This window comes from Chondrus crispus, genomic scaffold (assembly GCF_000350225.1).
Source record: "Chondrus crispus Stackhouse genomic scaffold, scaffold_239, whole genome shotgun sequence".
Lineage (NCBI taxonomy): Eukaryota > Rhodophyta > Florideophyceae > Gigartinales > Gigartinaceae > Chondrus > Chondrus crispus.
Genome location: NW_005179117.1, coordinates 113,377 through 128,074, shown reverse-complemented (window position 1 = coordinate 128,074; position 14,698 = coordinate 113,377). Strand labels below are relative to the sequence as shown.

Below are 14,698 nucleotides of genomic sequence, written 5' to 3'. Positions count from 1 at the left end.
GTGCTTGTGCGCTTGCCAGTACCGCGCGTGGACGACTACGTAGTGCTCTCAGCTGGGCCGCGGCCTGGACCCTCGGTACTGTAAATTACTGCTGGACGGCGTACAGTTGAGCTACGCGCACTCTTACACAGCTGCTTCCCTCCTGTAATGAGTTTCGACGTTTCTTTCTTTGCTTCACACAGCCCTCAGGTGCCACGTCTTTCCTCCCTTGCCCTGCGCGAGCTGTTCTTGTCCAGCAGCTTGACGTGGTCATAGACGTCAAGGATGGCGTCACTACAACATGTCTTTAGCGACTGTTGGCAAGAAAGCGATCTTTGGAGTACACACAACGGTGAGCTTGTCGCGAGATGAACACAACAGGGTGGATCGTTATTAGACATGCGTTTTTTTTTGTTTGGGTTGGTAGACATTTTGGCACATTGCGATTGCCTCGGATTTCGATTCCGATCGGTAAAAATGCCTCAACAAAGTCATCGATGTCCATTCGTCTTTGCACACATGCCCAAGGTATTATCGCAACGCTGATAATAGAGCTTTGCGTTTTACTCTGTTGCCGTGGCGAAAAACATGTAGAGGGGTAGCTGTAACATAATGGTATTGAATAAAAATCAAGAATAGCAGACCTGTTTCAAGAGTGTATTGGGATCAAATACTGAATTCAGGACAGGAAGCAATTGCCCACCGGCTTTTTGTCGCCACCCCCAATTGCAAAGCTCTTCGCTCATTGAACAAGGACGACTGTACAATTTTTGAATGGTCTTGACACACATCTTAAGAATCGCTTCGCATACGTATCAAGGCGATTCAACTTGCCGCATAAGACGTTTATAGCGTAGCGTGATGCATCCATTAAAATTTCTTTATACTGTACGGATAAAGAGTTATACTCGTGCGCACGCCTTGGCTTTTGCAATGAGCTCATCAGAATACTATCTCATATGGTTATTGCGTTGGGAATGAACTGCTTGCGAAACAGTTTGTTCCCGATGCAAAAGCCCTCCTACAACCTCAAATAAGGAAAGAAAAAATGAGGATGTTCTATGCTGTGGCCTGTCGAGCGCGCCGTGTGCCGTGTGGAACCAAAATGGCATTGTCAACTGCCCGAGCGGCGAGCGGGGCCATCTTTCTCAGCAGCCACACCACAAGGAAACATAAAATTCAGTACTGTACCGCATCTCTTCGTCAAGGTTAAACTTGGAAACCTGGATTAAACCGACTGTGAAGCTTTCAATAGGAGAGAAACTGAATAGGTTACGTTATCTCCGTTAGTGACATCTACTCGTTACGGACGTCGGTGATATTCAGGATAGTGCTTCGCCACCGTCTTCTGTCGGCAAGTAGGGGAGGGGGACCCCGTGGAGAAATAACTTGCTGCTACAGAGTAGCTCTGCCCCGCACACCGCTCAAATCACAGTAAAATTCACAAACAGTACCCTTACAGTACTGGGATGCAGTACAAGGGTATTGCAAGTGATGGGGTCAAGACCAATCCTTTTGATATTTGTACATAAACTCTTATTATTGAATTGAACGACAATATGCAAGAAGCGGCTCTGTCCCACATCACCGGCCTACGGTAGAGCGTGCGGTAACGCCAAGCGCATTTGGAGAGTAGGAAACAGTTTTGACTACCAAAGCAAAGCGGCGGCGGGTCCGAGGAAATACAATAGCAATCAAGCTGTACCTACTTACAGTCCGTTTGGGAGTTCCGGCCGTAACGCACAGGGCCCCCCGTCAACTGCCTGTCCGTATGCAACATGACATTTCCGTATCCTTTCACGAGCTGAGGAAAATATCAACTGGCCACCAATGTGGCTCTGCACGGCAACTTTCTCTCTTGCGCAACAGTCCACGACAAGCATCTACAGTATACTCTTCCAACTACTTCGAAGTAGAATAGACAGACAACAATATCAAAACATATTGCATTCTCTTCGTTTGGATACACAAAAAATACACATATACTGTAGTAAAGCTCTCTTCTCCAGCACTGAAATTCAATATCGACAGCGGATAGATGGATGAATTGTGACAGCAATTCATCTGCGTATACGTATTGAGCTTGACGACAATTCAGTGATAATGGCTTCTCATTGAATTGCTAAAGTGCAATTCCGTTTTCAGAAACAGGGCTGTTGAGCAGGAGTCTTCATGGTAGCACTGCAACTCGTAAACCGTACCCGTGTACCGTACCCATGTGCACATGAGGTTAACTCAAGGAGAAATCTCTCAAATTTCGTTCTGCAGCTGCCTCAAGCTGGTCTGGCCATTTCTCTACTTCCTCTCATAGAATAAACAGCTTGCGATGGAATAGGGCTTGCCCTGCAGCAAAAAAAAAGTCTATATTCGAGAAATAGGAATTTGCACCTCAATATCGGCTCCTTTGGTTCAACACCAGCTGAAAGAACGATGGAAAACTGCCTACTCAGACCTACTATTGAGTCTGGGCCCACCGAACCGTTGACTACGAAGAAACCGTACCCTCAAGTATTTTATACAATCCCCACTGCGAAACGCATATAGTACTATGGATGGAAAGTATCGCCGAGTATCCAAGAGATGAGGGAGAGTACCCGACAGCAGGCAATATGGAAGGGCATCGCTTTTCCCAGCTCGTGAAGGTGAGAGGATCGTGCTGTAGCATGTACTCCTCTTGTACACACCTGTGCTCTCAAGATGATTCGACTCGTCCTATTCATCCGATTCAGAGTCCGTTGGTGTGGAAATTTCTTCTCCGTCCATTGCGAGTTTCCACTTGGTAGTGAATCATGAGCAAGGAAAGGTCTATGAAGAGGGCAGCTTCCTCCTCTAGGTCATACACATCACGCGAGGATTGAGGCTGGAACACTTAGAGCAAGCTCATGTTCCCGTATGATACAGTATTCTTGTAAGAACTGTAGCCCTCACTGTCCTTCGCAAAACTTCGGCTCTAGTTCCAAGCGAGCTGTTTGTCCACTCGAAATAATAATCGCTACGCAAACTGGGTGGTTGTCTCTGGCATGGACAATCAGTTTATTTCTGCGAGGTGTAAAAGTGCAAGCCTCTTGCTCTCGTGCACAGTCTCAAGGCAATTATTGTGGCCGAACACATGGAAGACATTATGGTGTAAGGAATGAGACGCTGTCCTAAACAGTAGAGGTGATGTCTGGCACCATGCGCCTGGACGATGATATTCTGCGCTAGTTGTGGGTCACGAATGGTTCGCAGACGAATCCGCCCAGCTGTTCGATACACTCACCAGGCACCTGCTTGCCGACTGCAATACATTACTACTGTACGTGGAGCTGAAGCGGTTTTCAAAAAGTTGCTGTGAGGCTTTCCCAATACAGTATTGGCACTTCATGAAATATGGGACACCTATGAATGTGATGTAGACGTCGAGTCCCTCAGCATGCGCATGTTGTGGTATTTCACAGACATGCGCAGGTGAGGTAGGAAAAATAAAGAGAATTTAATATTTGTGAACCCTTCGACTGAGTTGATGCCTCGCAATGGTGGGCGCTCGTGTGAGCTCGTGTGATCAAGCCACTTCACCAGCGGGACGTTAAACACTATTCTACCTTCCATCTTCTTCCTGTCTCGCTACAGTATTCGAGCGAAGGCCTTGAATATAAGGGCAGTGAAAACCGGCAAGTGCATCTATCTGTATTGCACAAAAGCGTATACGTAGGTTGCTAATTTCTACACATGTTATACATCGTACATGTTGTCCTTTCCAAACTTTCCATTTATATTCTGCGAAGGTAACGAATTGTAGTCTGACAGCACCTCATAGGTCGCTATTCGCCAATGCCCGAAGTTCGCCATCAGGCACTTAAAAAAGGCAGTCGGACTTCGCAACCATATTCGTCGTGCATTTCCTACGTACGGTATATGGCAACCAATAACATGCATCTTCATAGAAGCATTACGCTATGTACCAAAGAAGGCACGGACAACTCCAGGATCAACCTGCGGTGCGTGCTCATTGCAGTTGAGATAATGGAACCTTAGGTTTTGCCTCTTGCAGGGATATAGTATCTGGTTCAATTCTTATGATTTAATGTTCAGGCGCCGTTGGAACAAAAAAAAGAACAGAAAACGGGGTTCTCCTTACAACAAGGATCGCGAATTGTAGTCTGTAGGTTGAATAGAGTCGCGAGACGCCAGATACACCCAGTGGATTTGCATTAGGACCGCCTCCTGGTAAGCTACAGAGCTCTCCAATCGCGGGGCGGGGCGAGAGGGTCAGCCAGACGGCTGCATTGGTTGTCCGTTTTCTGTGCACCTCAAAGCTACGAGTAGCGATACCACTTCTCGGTTTAAATACTGTACTGCTGTGTACAGTCTCGCTCACACCAATTAGAGAGATGCAGACTCGTGCTGAGACCCAAATTCTAACAGACACTGCCTTCTTCGGCAAGCACTGCATGTATTCTCAACCTTCACGGCAGGCTACGTTCGTGGAATAGTGAGCAATTCTACCATGAGTGCGAATCTCGATTCATTACACTGAACTGCATTGAGATTGCTCATGGTGCGGTCAAGGTACGTCTACATGTGATAGTGCACTCGTTGGATGTCATGGAACAGGAGTCTTAGCAGTTGCAGAACGATGTCACCAACGGAAGCGAAGCGAATGTGGCAGGCAGGATATTCATTGGAAGCGCTGCAAATTACTCACAGCATGCAATAAGATGTTGATGCAATAATGCAACACCTTCGACTACTGTATCCCATACTTCTCTATCACTTACAATAGCCTTCGCACTAGCGATGGCACTGCATAATATGCAGTGCCCTCGCATCTTATGCCATCATACTATGATTCTGAAGAGGTGCTGATAAGTCGAATCCTCTTTCTCTGCTTGGATTCGAGCTTAAAGCTCTAGACTAGAATATCAGCAGAGCTGAGAAAGTAAAGGAACGCCTGGGCTTCATATACCTCACATTCATTAGAACAAGATTGTGTTCACCTCGTATCTCGCAGAAGGCTAAAGATTTGCACTAAAGACTACAGGTATGACTTTGATGGGTTCCTGATGTTTTCAATGTCTGCTTTCAGATCGAGCTTCGTGTATGAGCGTTTGCCCTCCTATGTTTAGGATGAAGCGGCAACGGGGAGGAAATGATCAGGAGGCGATCTTATGATCGTACAGTATCGGTTTAGCAAAGAGCTGGTGTTTGGGCCTGAAGCACCGCAAGGAATATAAATGGTAGGACAAAGGGGGGGGAAGGTACTGGGTGCGAGGAGAAGGGTTTTGACTACTGCGGCAAGACAATGCAGAATGCATAATGGCATCAAGGTTTTGTCACTGAGGCACGATATCATGTCTCTCCGCAATTGGGAAGTCAGAATGGATGCAAATGTGTGTTGGGGAGAGCTTCTTGGCGAAACGGCAAGCCGGACAAAAGTCAAAGGACCTCGCCACCACCCATTTGCGAATAGGCGGCTGTTGTTTGCGAATAGGCGGCTGAACTATTTCGAAAAATTTAGCATAACGCAGACCAAAAGACCACATATATCCGCATTTGCATCCACTTGGCGTAGGTGTGACGCCTGCCGGGAAAATATCGGAGTGGTACGATGCCAAAGGCATTCTCCACGGCGCGTATGGTGGCTTTCCTGCAAAAGGAGTGTGCAAAAGAAGAATGGAAAAGCAGAATAATGGTTGGATCATACCACTTTTGCACAACCGTCGCGCAATCTCATTGGATATATGCAAGGGGTCATGTCGTTTCGGTATATGCGTTCGTGCCCCCTGTCGGCGTTCCACCGGTGTCAAAGTGGACTAGTCGTCTCTATCAGAAAAATTATAATATTACAGTGAAATAAAGATCTTCCATCCCATTCCAACAAGACCTTTCCGCAGAGTATGAAGCCCAAGGCGGTTTACGTTGAGGATGAAGCAAACGGGTGGTCCGATCGACTGGCAGGGACATTGCCCTCGGCAGCAAGACAGTGTTTCACGAATGAATTTTTCTGTGCCCGCTGAAGTGCCTTCGAATAATATTGAAATTTCTAGCCGAAAGGCGTTTCAGGGAGGCGAAGTGCGAAGAGGGTTTGGTCGAAACGGAGCGGAAGTCGTCTTGACATTTCTTTCCAAAGATCTTTGATACGAGACATGTCCACTGGAATACTGTGCACTAGACAAACGGAAGGGACCCGCGGTTGGAACATATCCTTTTTTTAAAGAAAAACTCAAGATTGCATTGGATTGAATCCTGGACGTCGTTGGAACTCTCTACTTGTTCCTCCAAAAACCGTATGATACATCCCCATTCCACCCCTGACGAGATTCTAAGAGTCAAAACGAGACTCGTTTTTGGGTTCAAACACGAGCCTTCCTTTGAATGCCTTCTCCGCACCTCGGAATCGCCGTCAAGCTCATGGCACGCACTCTCAGGTAGAGCTCGCTCATCTTAACAACTACTCTTACATTTCGTGCAGCACTCAAGCGCGCGCCGACGCGAAAGCTGATAAGATCATTCACTCCTTCGACCAGAGGTTCAGAAATCCTCTTTCCGTTGACAAGCCCTCAGTCGCATCCACCCTTCTCACCTTCTGCTTCTTGGTTGAGTCCCATCTACACTATCTGCTGTGACAACCCAGAAAGATTATCACCATCTATCCCGCAATCCCACGAACTTCACTTCATCTCAAAGCATATTTGATTTCATTTTTACTTTCACATCCTAGTCGCCCTCGCCTTAATATTTTGTACGCACAAGCTTCACAACAAGCCCGGCAAGTCTTTCTTACTCTTATTCACAAGCCAAGGTTCCTGAAAGTCCTCGTTCAACGTTTTTCTTTTCAAAAAAGCAAGTCGAAAAGTCTGACACCTTGACACCAGCTACTCCTCTCCACACCAATGGTTCGTGTTTGCGAACTTTGCCCGGAAGGGAAAGCAAGACAGGCCGTCGTCTACTGCCCTGCTGATGCATGTTTCTTATGTTCAGCCTGCGACGAAGAAGTCCATTCCGCAAATCGCCTCGCTGGCCGACACGTCCGACGCGCTGTCGCCACAGACGATGGTGGTGACGGATCTAGCATCAATGACGATTCCGAAAATGCCCTTGTACCAGATGTTGCCGAACTAGATGAAGGCGAACATTCAGACCCGAGCTCTTCAGAAGATATGTTGCTTATGAGCCTCCCCATTCAAGTCCCGTCTTTCGAGGATGCCGCGGAATACGACTTCGATTTTGAAGGAGGCCTCGGAGGGAAGATGCCCGCTCTGTGTGCCATCGACGACGACGCCCTGTTCACTGGGACAAAGTCTCTCGGAAAGAGTTTTTACGGTGATATTTCATGGGAAAGTGTTGTTCCGGAAAACATTGAACATGTTGTACCAGACGTGTCCGCTCCAGGGATGGGCTTTTTCAAGCGAGAAGCTGTGGAGGTGGACGCACCTATGAAAGTTGTGTCGTCATCGACTGCTGCGTCCTCAGTTGGAGATCTGAAGAGTCAACCTGAAGTGACGAGTATATCTGTGGTTAACCGACCAGGAACGATTGTGAGAATCGATGGGGCAGTAGTTAGCAAGGCTGAACCGACGTTGTCGTTATCGTCGACGGGAAGTAGTATAACGGGTCAAAAACGATCCAGGGAGGAGGACGAATCTTCAGGGGTCAGTGGGGACAAGACAAACGCTGAGAAGGATGAGGCGGAGCGGGCAGCCGAACAAAGAAAGAAGCGCCGAATGGAAGCATTGGCGCGGTTCCGTAGCAAGCGAGCGAATAGGTCATTCACCAAGAAGGTGAGATACGAATGCCGAAAGCAGCTGGCCGACTCGAGACCACGGGTGAAAGGACGGTTTGTGCGAAAGATAGAAATGGCACTATTTAGAAAGTACGGTGCCCTCTATCGTGAGCACTTGGATGAGCTGGAAGGAGCAAAAAAGGAGGTCAAGGGCGACCATCGGGTGCCGGCAATTTAGGCTCGGACTTGAGATGACGTTGTACGCTGGGGAGCGCACCGTCAAACATTTGTTATTACATTTTCATCGACAGGCGACTGCAGGCCACCGACAGGCCGTCGGTCGGAGCTGCCTCGTACGGCAAATGAGTTTGAACGACATGAACATGAGTCGCAGTCGACATGCAAAGACCATAACCGCATTTTGGACAGCGACGGTGGCATAGAGGTGCATATGAATTATTCAGGCTTGCGATAAATGGCCACTTGGCAACAATTTTTTCCAATCCTAGCGCAGCTCTTGCTTCGCACTATCCTTTCATTATGCAGTAGTGATTCTTTAGCTGTACAGTTTGTGGCTCATCGCAGGGCTACATCACTCGTGGGAATCCGTGAGGTGAGAGACAAGATGTCTTTTAAAGGGGTCATTGGCGCTGCGCTGTTTCGACCGCTGAGATGTGGGGTCTTCAAGACCTACAAGGACTCGGTGGACCATTGCGATGATTTGCTTTTTGTGGTAGCTGGATGGTAGGTTGAGGCATTTCTGTGAGGAATAGTTTGTGACAAGGACACCGCCCCGTCTTTATATAAAGTTAATCCATTCCGATAAGGAAGATACAGTATGGAAGAATTGTAAAGTGGGCACATGTGAGGTTCAAAACGACATGACGAGAGAACGCCACCTATCCATCTCTAATTCAGATACGGGACTGGAGACAAGAGCTGCGACATGTATAGTACAGAAGCACGTAGGGTAAGGGTACCCTTCGTACTGTACAAGTGCAGTACGAATGCTGTACGGGTACAGTACCCAAGTACGACAGTGCCGGGCACAACATGTTGTGCCCGGCATTGTCGAACCGAGTGTTTGCTGGTTTTGGAGCGGTCGCCGAGAATCCACTCGGCTCAACAGGAGTGCACCCGATGCTCGCCGCTCGTCAAGAAATCCACTCGACGTCCAGGCCTGCACCTATTCGCATCGTCGTCGGGATATCCTGGGTCTGCGGCTAAATTATCGGTAGCACACGCACGGGGTCCCATCTCTTCATGCCGCCTGCCCGATTGGAGAGTCGCAGAGCGCCCGTCAACGGCCCGATGGCGTACGTCACTCCTATTCTTCCGGTCGACCTCGTCATTTTCCTTACTCCTAGTTCCTAAGATCAGCAGCTTAGATTCCTCAATTTCCTTCATGCTGATCGGGTCCTCGTCGCTCAAATAGTAGGTGCTTAAGTGGCAAGACCTCTCTCCACTCCTTAACAGTGATGTTAGGGGCGGAGATATCGGGACTTTTCCACAATTGTACCTATCTACGTAGGACATGGCCATGACCCTACGACTTCCGTCAAGGGTCAAGAAGCGGCAACTTTCTGTAACGTCTCGACTCGCACGCCAGTAGTAAAGACATATGACAGCCCCCGTCACCATAACCCCCGCAATAATAGCCAAGCCACTAATAAATAGCTCGTTCACCGTGGCCACCGTTCGCGTCTCAAAACGAGCTGTCCCGGACCTCACCTTCAGATTATCCGAAATCCATAACACCCTGGTAACAACTCTGAGGTCGGAGGCCTCGTCCCACCGAGTACGTGTGAACCACAAGCTCTCGAAGTCAACCGTGCTGAGTTGCAGCGCCTGATATGCTGACACTAGTTCATCACTTGAGTCCCATAGTTTCCTACGGCAAATCGAACGACCGAACTTACCGGCACCCACTGGAGCCAGACACATAGTAGCGTCGTTCCCATCTCTGTGGACGGAGACTGCTGTCGCCCTGGTGACGGCCACCGTGTAGTTATCGCCCCAAGCAATCTCTCCAGTTACTCGTCCAGTGGCCGAACTAGCGGACATGCTACGCGCTGAGCTCAACTTACTCCAGCCAGCTTGGATTTGATACTTCCGCCCATAGTCTACATCCAGACCGTGAGTTGTTAAGGCGACCGATTTCAAGTCAGCCCTGTTTCGGTCATGCCTATATATGGTACCGAGCTCTCTCTCGGGGTCTATGCATTTAACATTCCACTTGGCCGGATAACTAGCCTCTCCATCACAAGCTAACGACAACTGTGGTAGCTCCTGTAAATCGACCGCCATCTCTACTTCGTTGCGAACGTAGACAGGCATGCTCTGAAGGAGGGCGACGTTACTCGTAACTTCAAGTATGGCGATCGAATGTTCAGGCCCTCGGTTGATCTCCTCCAATACATAGAATGATGCATAATCATGCAGGATCACCCTGTCATCCTTGAAGATGACAGTAGCCGCTCTCCCCGAGAACCATAGAGTCTTGTTCCTCCTGCAATTGTCCACTCCTCCGGCGTCTCAGCAGTCTGCCCTCCAGACATAGTCACGCTCCTGGATTTCGAAAACATCAGAAAATCGGCTGTTGTGAGAACAACACCGTCTTCCGGCGCATTCTTGAACGCCCGCACTCTGTACGTAGTTCTATGACCAACTGGGGTTATTGCAGTGGGTGCCCATTGACCTCGTCCTATACTGACCACCTCTATAGGGACATGTTCTCTCGCCAGCTCGTAACCTGTCACTATCGTACGTCCAGTACTGACCTCCGCCGTGCTTGATCCAAACTCCATGAGCAGGTCCGAGCAGCCCAAGAGGATGGTGGCTATTAACAAGATCCATCGGAAGTAGGTGTCACTCCTGTCCTCTTCGGAAACTAGCAATCCTCTAGAGTAAGGGCGTGGGGCAAATGCCACGGCCCGGCCGGATGTAACTCTGCGGCCTGCCCGCATTGCAACACCCGAAGACCACATTCTGGATGATATTGTTGTAGCCACCGAGCTGAACAAGATGAACCGAGCTACGTTCCACAACGGGACCCCTATGCCTAGGTCGAAAATCATAATTGCGCGTTCGCAATTTGTCGTCAAGAAAGAGAAAGTTCTGTGGAAATCCAGTTGAATTTCATCCGGCGCAGGTCCCCAAAGGAGGAAGAGCTCGAACGAACAGCGATGCAGAAGCTCTTGAGGATGGGAGTCGTGGAGCACGTATCTTCCCCTTGGGCGGCGTGCAATGTGTTCGTCCGCAAAAAGGACGGGTCTACGAGAGTTACATCAGACTTCCGAGGTCTGAATACCGTCACAGTGGGGGACTCAATACCCAATGGAGGATGTGCGCTCTACTCTGGACTGGATGGGTAGCAAAAGCATTTTTTCTACCTTGGCCTAAAGGACGGGCTTTTTCAAGTGAGCCTCGCTGAGGGCTCTCGCGACTACACTGCCATACGCACGGTCATTGGTTTGCTGAGGTATGTGCGGCTGCCCCAAGGGCTGAAGACCTCTCCGACAGTATTTCAGAGAGTGGTCACTGCCTTTTTACGGAGTAGGAAGGGCAGCGATGTGTAGGCGTGTATGGATGACATAAGTACAGTGCGCACTGAAAGTATCAGGGCACCATTGAAACCTTGAGCTTGCACAAAAATACGAAAGGTATGATAATGAAAAGCAGCTCATATGAAAGGGAAGAGAAAGAGTGTAAAGAAGCTGCAATCGTTTTTATAGTTCGGTACTTGTACAGTGACTTATCTATAAAAAACTAAACAATAGTATAAAAGGGGACCCGGCGGGGAGGAACAGAGAGAGAGGGGGCAGCTGGATGAGGCCTGGACGTCGAGTGGATTCTTGACGAGCGGCGAGCATCGGGTGGACTACCGTTGAGCCGAGTGGATTCACGGTGACCGCTTCAAAACCAGTACACGCTTGGTTCGACAGTGCCCAAGTTACCGAGCACAACACAAGGGTACTGAAGATACTGTACCGTTGGGTACAGCAGCCTTGTACTGTGCACAACTGGGACCCATAGACGGGAGTTCTTACGTTGCGCACGTAGCAGCATTGCAGCATCAAGAAAAAAGATGTAAGCGCCTCATCTTTGGGGATGCACACGTGTTGATCACTGCGTCGCCCAAGACGCGTCGGCTCCATCGGAACAGCGTCCCCCAATTGCGTTCGCTGTCCCAACGGATGCGCCACGCCGCACTCGTGTCGCCCGTCGAGTGGGCCACGCAAAAAATCTACCAATCCTGCACATTTCGCCGCACTTCTCACCGCTCATTCCCAAACTGGGACATGTCCATCCGTGCCCCTCCTCCGTCGCACCCAGCCTCTTCTGCCGTTGCATGCACACGCATCCACCCCTCTTCCCTCCAAGGCCGCCTTGCAGAATTACCCACCTCCCCCTCCGCACCCGCTTTCCTCCCGACCCCGACGCAACAGCGCATGCCGCCAGTTCCCTGCCACCAGCTCGTTGAGACCGGTGCGTCGCCCCCCTCTAAGCTGCCGCGCGGGCTGCCGAGCCGCGACGCGGCCCCCATGGTACAGGAGCGCATGGCCCAGAACGGTGTGCGACGGCTGCCTGCCGCGGAAGCACCTCTCAACGTCGTCGTCACGGGCGGCTCCACAGGGATCGGAAAAAGTATCGTCGAGTGCTTCGCAGCAGCGGGCCACAGAGTCCTCTTCACCTACCTGTCCTCCGTGCATGGCGCGGACGCTCTCGAGGCGAAGTATAAGGCTGTCACCAAGGCAAAGCTGGACCAGGGAAGCGTCTTGTCAGTGGCCAACTTTGCAGGTGTCGTGGCAGAGTGGGCAAAGGGGGAGGGCGTTCATGTTCTTGTGAATAACGCCGCCCTAGGATCGGCTACGGTCCAGAAGTATGTCGATGGCGTTGGCGGCCATAGCGTGGTGGATGTTGTCATGAAGGACATGAAGCTCTGCAACGGTGGCGAGAAAAAGGCAGATCTACCTGAATCTGCTTTGGGCATGATTCGTCGTGCAGCGCAGGACGAAGCCCTGATGCGCGTTAATGCCCTCGGGCCTTTGTGGGTCACCGACGCCCTCATGGACTCGATTAAGATGGCCGCATCTGTTCAGGGTAGAGGTCGGTCGTCCATTGTTTTTATCGGCTCTGTCGGCGGCGGGAGCGCGTCCGTGTTTCCAGAGTATTGCGCGGCGGACTTAATGAGCAAATCGGCGCTGTCGTATTTATCAAAGCACTTAGCTGCACAGCACGTGCGCGACTCGATTGATGTGTGTTGTGTCGCGCCGGGCGCGACGGAGACGGAGATGTTTAGAAGAAGCACGCTGTCCAAGGTTTCGGATGTCGACGCCTTTGTGGATAGCATGCCGAAACGAAGATTGATACAGCCGGAGGAAATTGCAGATGCTGTGTTTTGGCTTGCGACACAGAGCCCACCCGGAATATTTCATGGCGCGGTTTTGGACGCTTCTATGGGCCTTGCTGTACGACCTGGTCTGCAAACGGAATCCAGGCGGTAGTCCCATAGACAACTATCATCGTCAGCGCACCACCAGGACTTGCCAGCGAATCATCACACATGAAGCCTCTCAGAGAGGCACAGCACCACAAACAAACAAGGAACAAGGAATGGTTTATATATTACAAGTATACATTAGACGTTGGGCTATCCACTTTCACGACCCCCCCCCTCGGTCGCAGCGGAAAGCCATTATTGAGTGTTAAGCAGACCGGGGAAATGTACAACCACACGCAGCGGAAGCATAAAAACCAAACAAACATTAACAAGCAGTAATTCTGCCCTACCTCACAATCTCCCGCCCGTAGTCATCAGCCGTCCCGGTCCACGTCTTTCCAGACTGTAGTTTGTTCGTCCCACCAAAGTCAAGCCCGATTGACACCCTTTCTGACGAGGAGCCAAGCACTTGGACGGGCTTATATTCACCCGCGTCCAGGGCTTTCTTTGACGACTTCTTTCTGCGCAGTCCCCCCAAGGACGGCTTGCACATCTTATCCGCAAGGCGTTCGCGAGCTTCCTTGACTTCCTGCGGGTTTGTCGGCGCACCGTTCAGGAGCGGGGGCGCCTTGGCGGGACTGAGAGGTGGGGGCAGGTCGAGGTTCTCCACGCCTCCCCAGTCGATGCCGTCAAAGAACGGGTGCTTCTTGACATCCACAGCGTCGCTACGGGCGCTCCCCAACCTAGTGGCCGGGTCTTTATCCAGGAGCCTTCTAATGAAGTCCTTGCATGCGTCAGAGGTACTGACGAGCTTGTCATCATTATCTAGGTCCAGCTCCTCGTTAAGAATGCGATGGTGCAGCTGCTCGCGGCTCTCGTTGGCGGCAAACGGCGGGCGCCCAGCAAGCAGAACGTAGGCTAAGACGCCGAGGGCCCACCAATCGACGACGCGGCCGTGCCCCTTGTCCGCGAGCATCTCCGGAGCCTGGTAAATAGCGGTACCCGAAATATCAAAGATGGCCTGCTCACCGGGCTCGCCCGACACAAACTTGCCGGCGAGGCCAAAGTCGGTCAGACGTACATGGCCATGCTCGTCGATGAGGATATTCTCGAGCTTGAGGTCCCGAAAGACAAAGTCATGCCTATGCAGCTCTGCGACGGCGATGACGATTTCAGCGAGATAGAACCTCATCTGCTCCTCGGTCAAGCAGCCATGCATCTTCAACAAGTCGTACATGTCCCCTCCCGACACGTACTCGAGGACGAGGACGACGGCGTCGGGGGTCTGAAAGCCCGAGTGGCACTGGACGACGAACGGGTGCGGGCCGGCCTCGCGGAGGACCTGGCGCTCGGTGACGATGGAGGCGAGCTGCTGGGCCTCGATGAGCTGGAGCTTGCTCATGGCCTTGGCGGCGAACAGCTGCCCCGTGGACCTCTCGCGCACCAGGACGACCGTGCCGAACGTGCCCTCGCCCAGCAGGCGGATCGGCTCGCAGCCGGGGAGCACGGTGGACGTGGTGGCGGCCAGGCCGGGCGGCCACGCGGCGCCTCGGCGCTTCCGCGGAGAAGGCGGC

At 51.0% G+C, this 14,698-nt stretch overlaps 4 protein-coding genes; 2 read left to right on the top strand and 2 right to left on the bottom strand.

The window, feature by feature from the left end:
- The first annotated feature begins 6,851 nt into the window (after positions 1-6,851).
- Positions 6,852-8,184, top strand: CHC_T00004610001 (hypothetical protein). XM_005715982.1 is given in 2 exon segments: positions 6,852-7,919; positions 7,920-8,184. The coding sequence occupies 1 exon segment, from the start codon at positions 6,852-6,854 to the stop codon at positions 7,917-7,919; it is 1,068 nt and encodes a 355-aa protein (XP_005716039.1). The 3' UTR covers positions 7,920-8,184.
- Positions 8,185-8,803: 619 nt separating this feature from the next.
- CHC_T00004609001 (hypothetical protein) lies at positions 8,804-9,625 on the bottom strand. Its single transcript, XM_005715981.1, has one exon. The coding sequence runs from the start codon at positions 9,623-9,625 to the stop codon at positions 8,804-8,806; it is 822 nt and encodes a 273-aa protein (XP_005716038.1).
- Positions 9,626-11,877: 2,252 nt separating this feature from the next.
- Positions 11,878-13,188, top strand: CHC_T00004608001 (hypothetical protein). Its single transcript, XM_005715980.1, has one exon. It carries the CDS (start codon positions 11,878-11,880, stop codon positions 13,186-13,188), a length of 1,311 nt encoding a protein of 436 aa, XP_005716037.1.
- An 86-nt stretch (positions 13,189-13,274) lies between these two features.
- Positions 13,275-14,697, bottom strand: CHC_T00009340001 (Serine/threonine protein kinase; the record flags this gene model as incomplete). XM_005715979.1 is given in 2 exon segments in its annotated part: positions 13,275-13,470; positions 13,471-14,697. A coding segment is annotated over 1 exon segment (1,227 nt), but the record flags the coding sequence as incomplete, so codon positions are not given.
- Position 14,698: the final 1 nt, after the last annotated feature.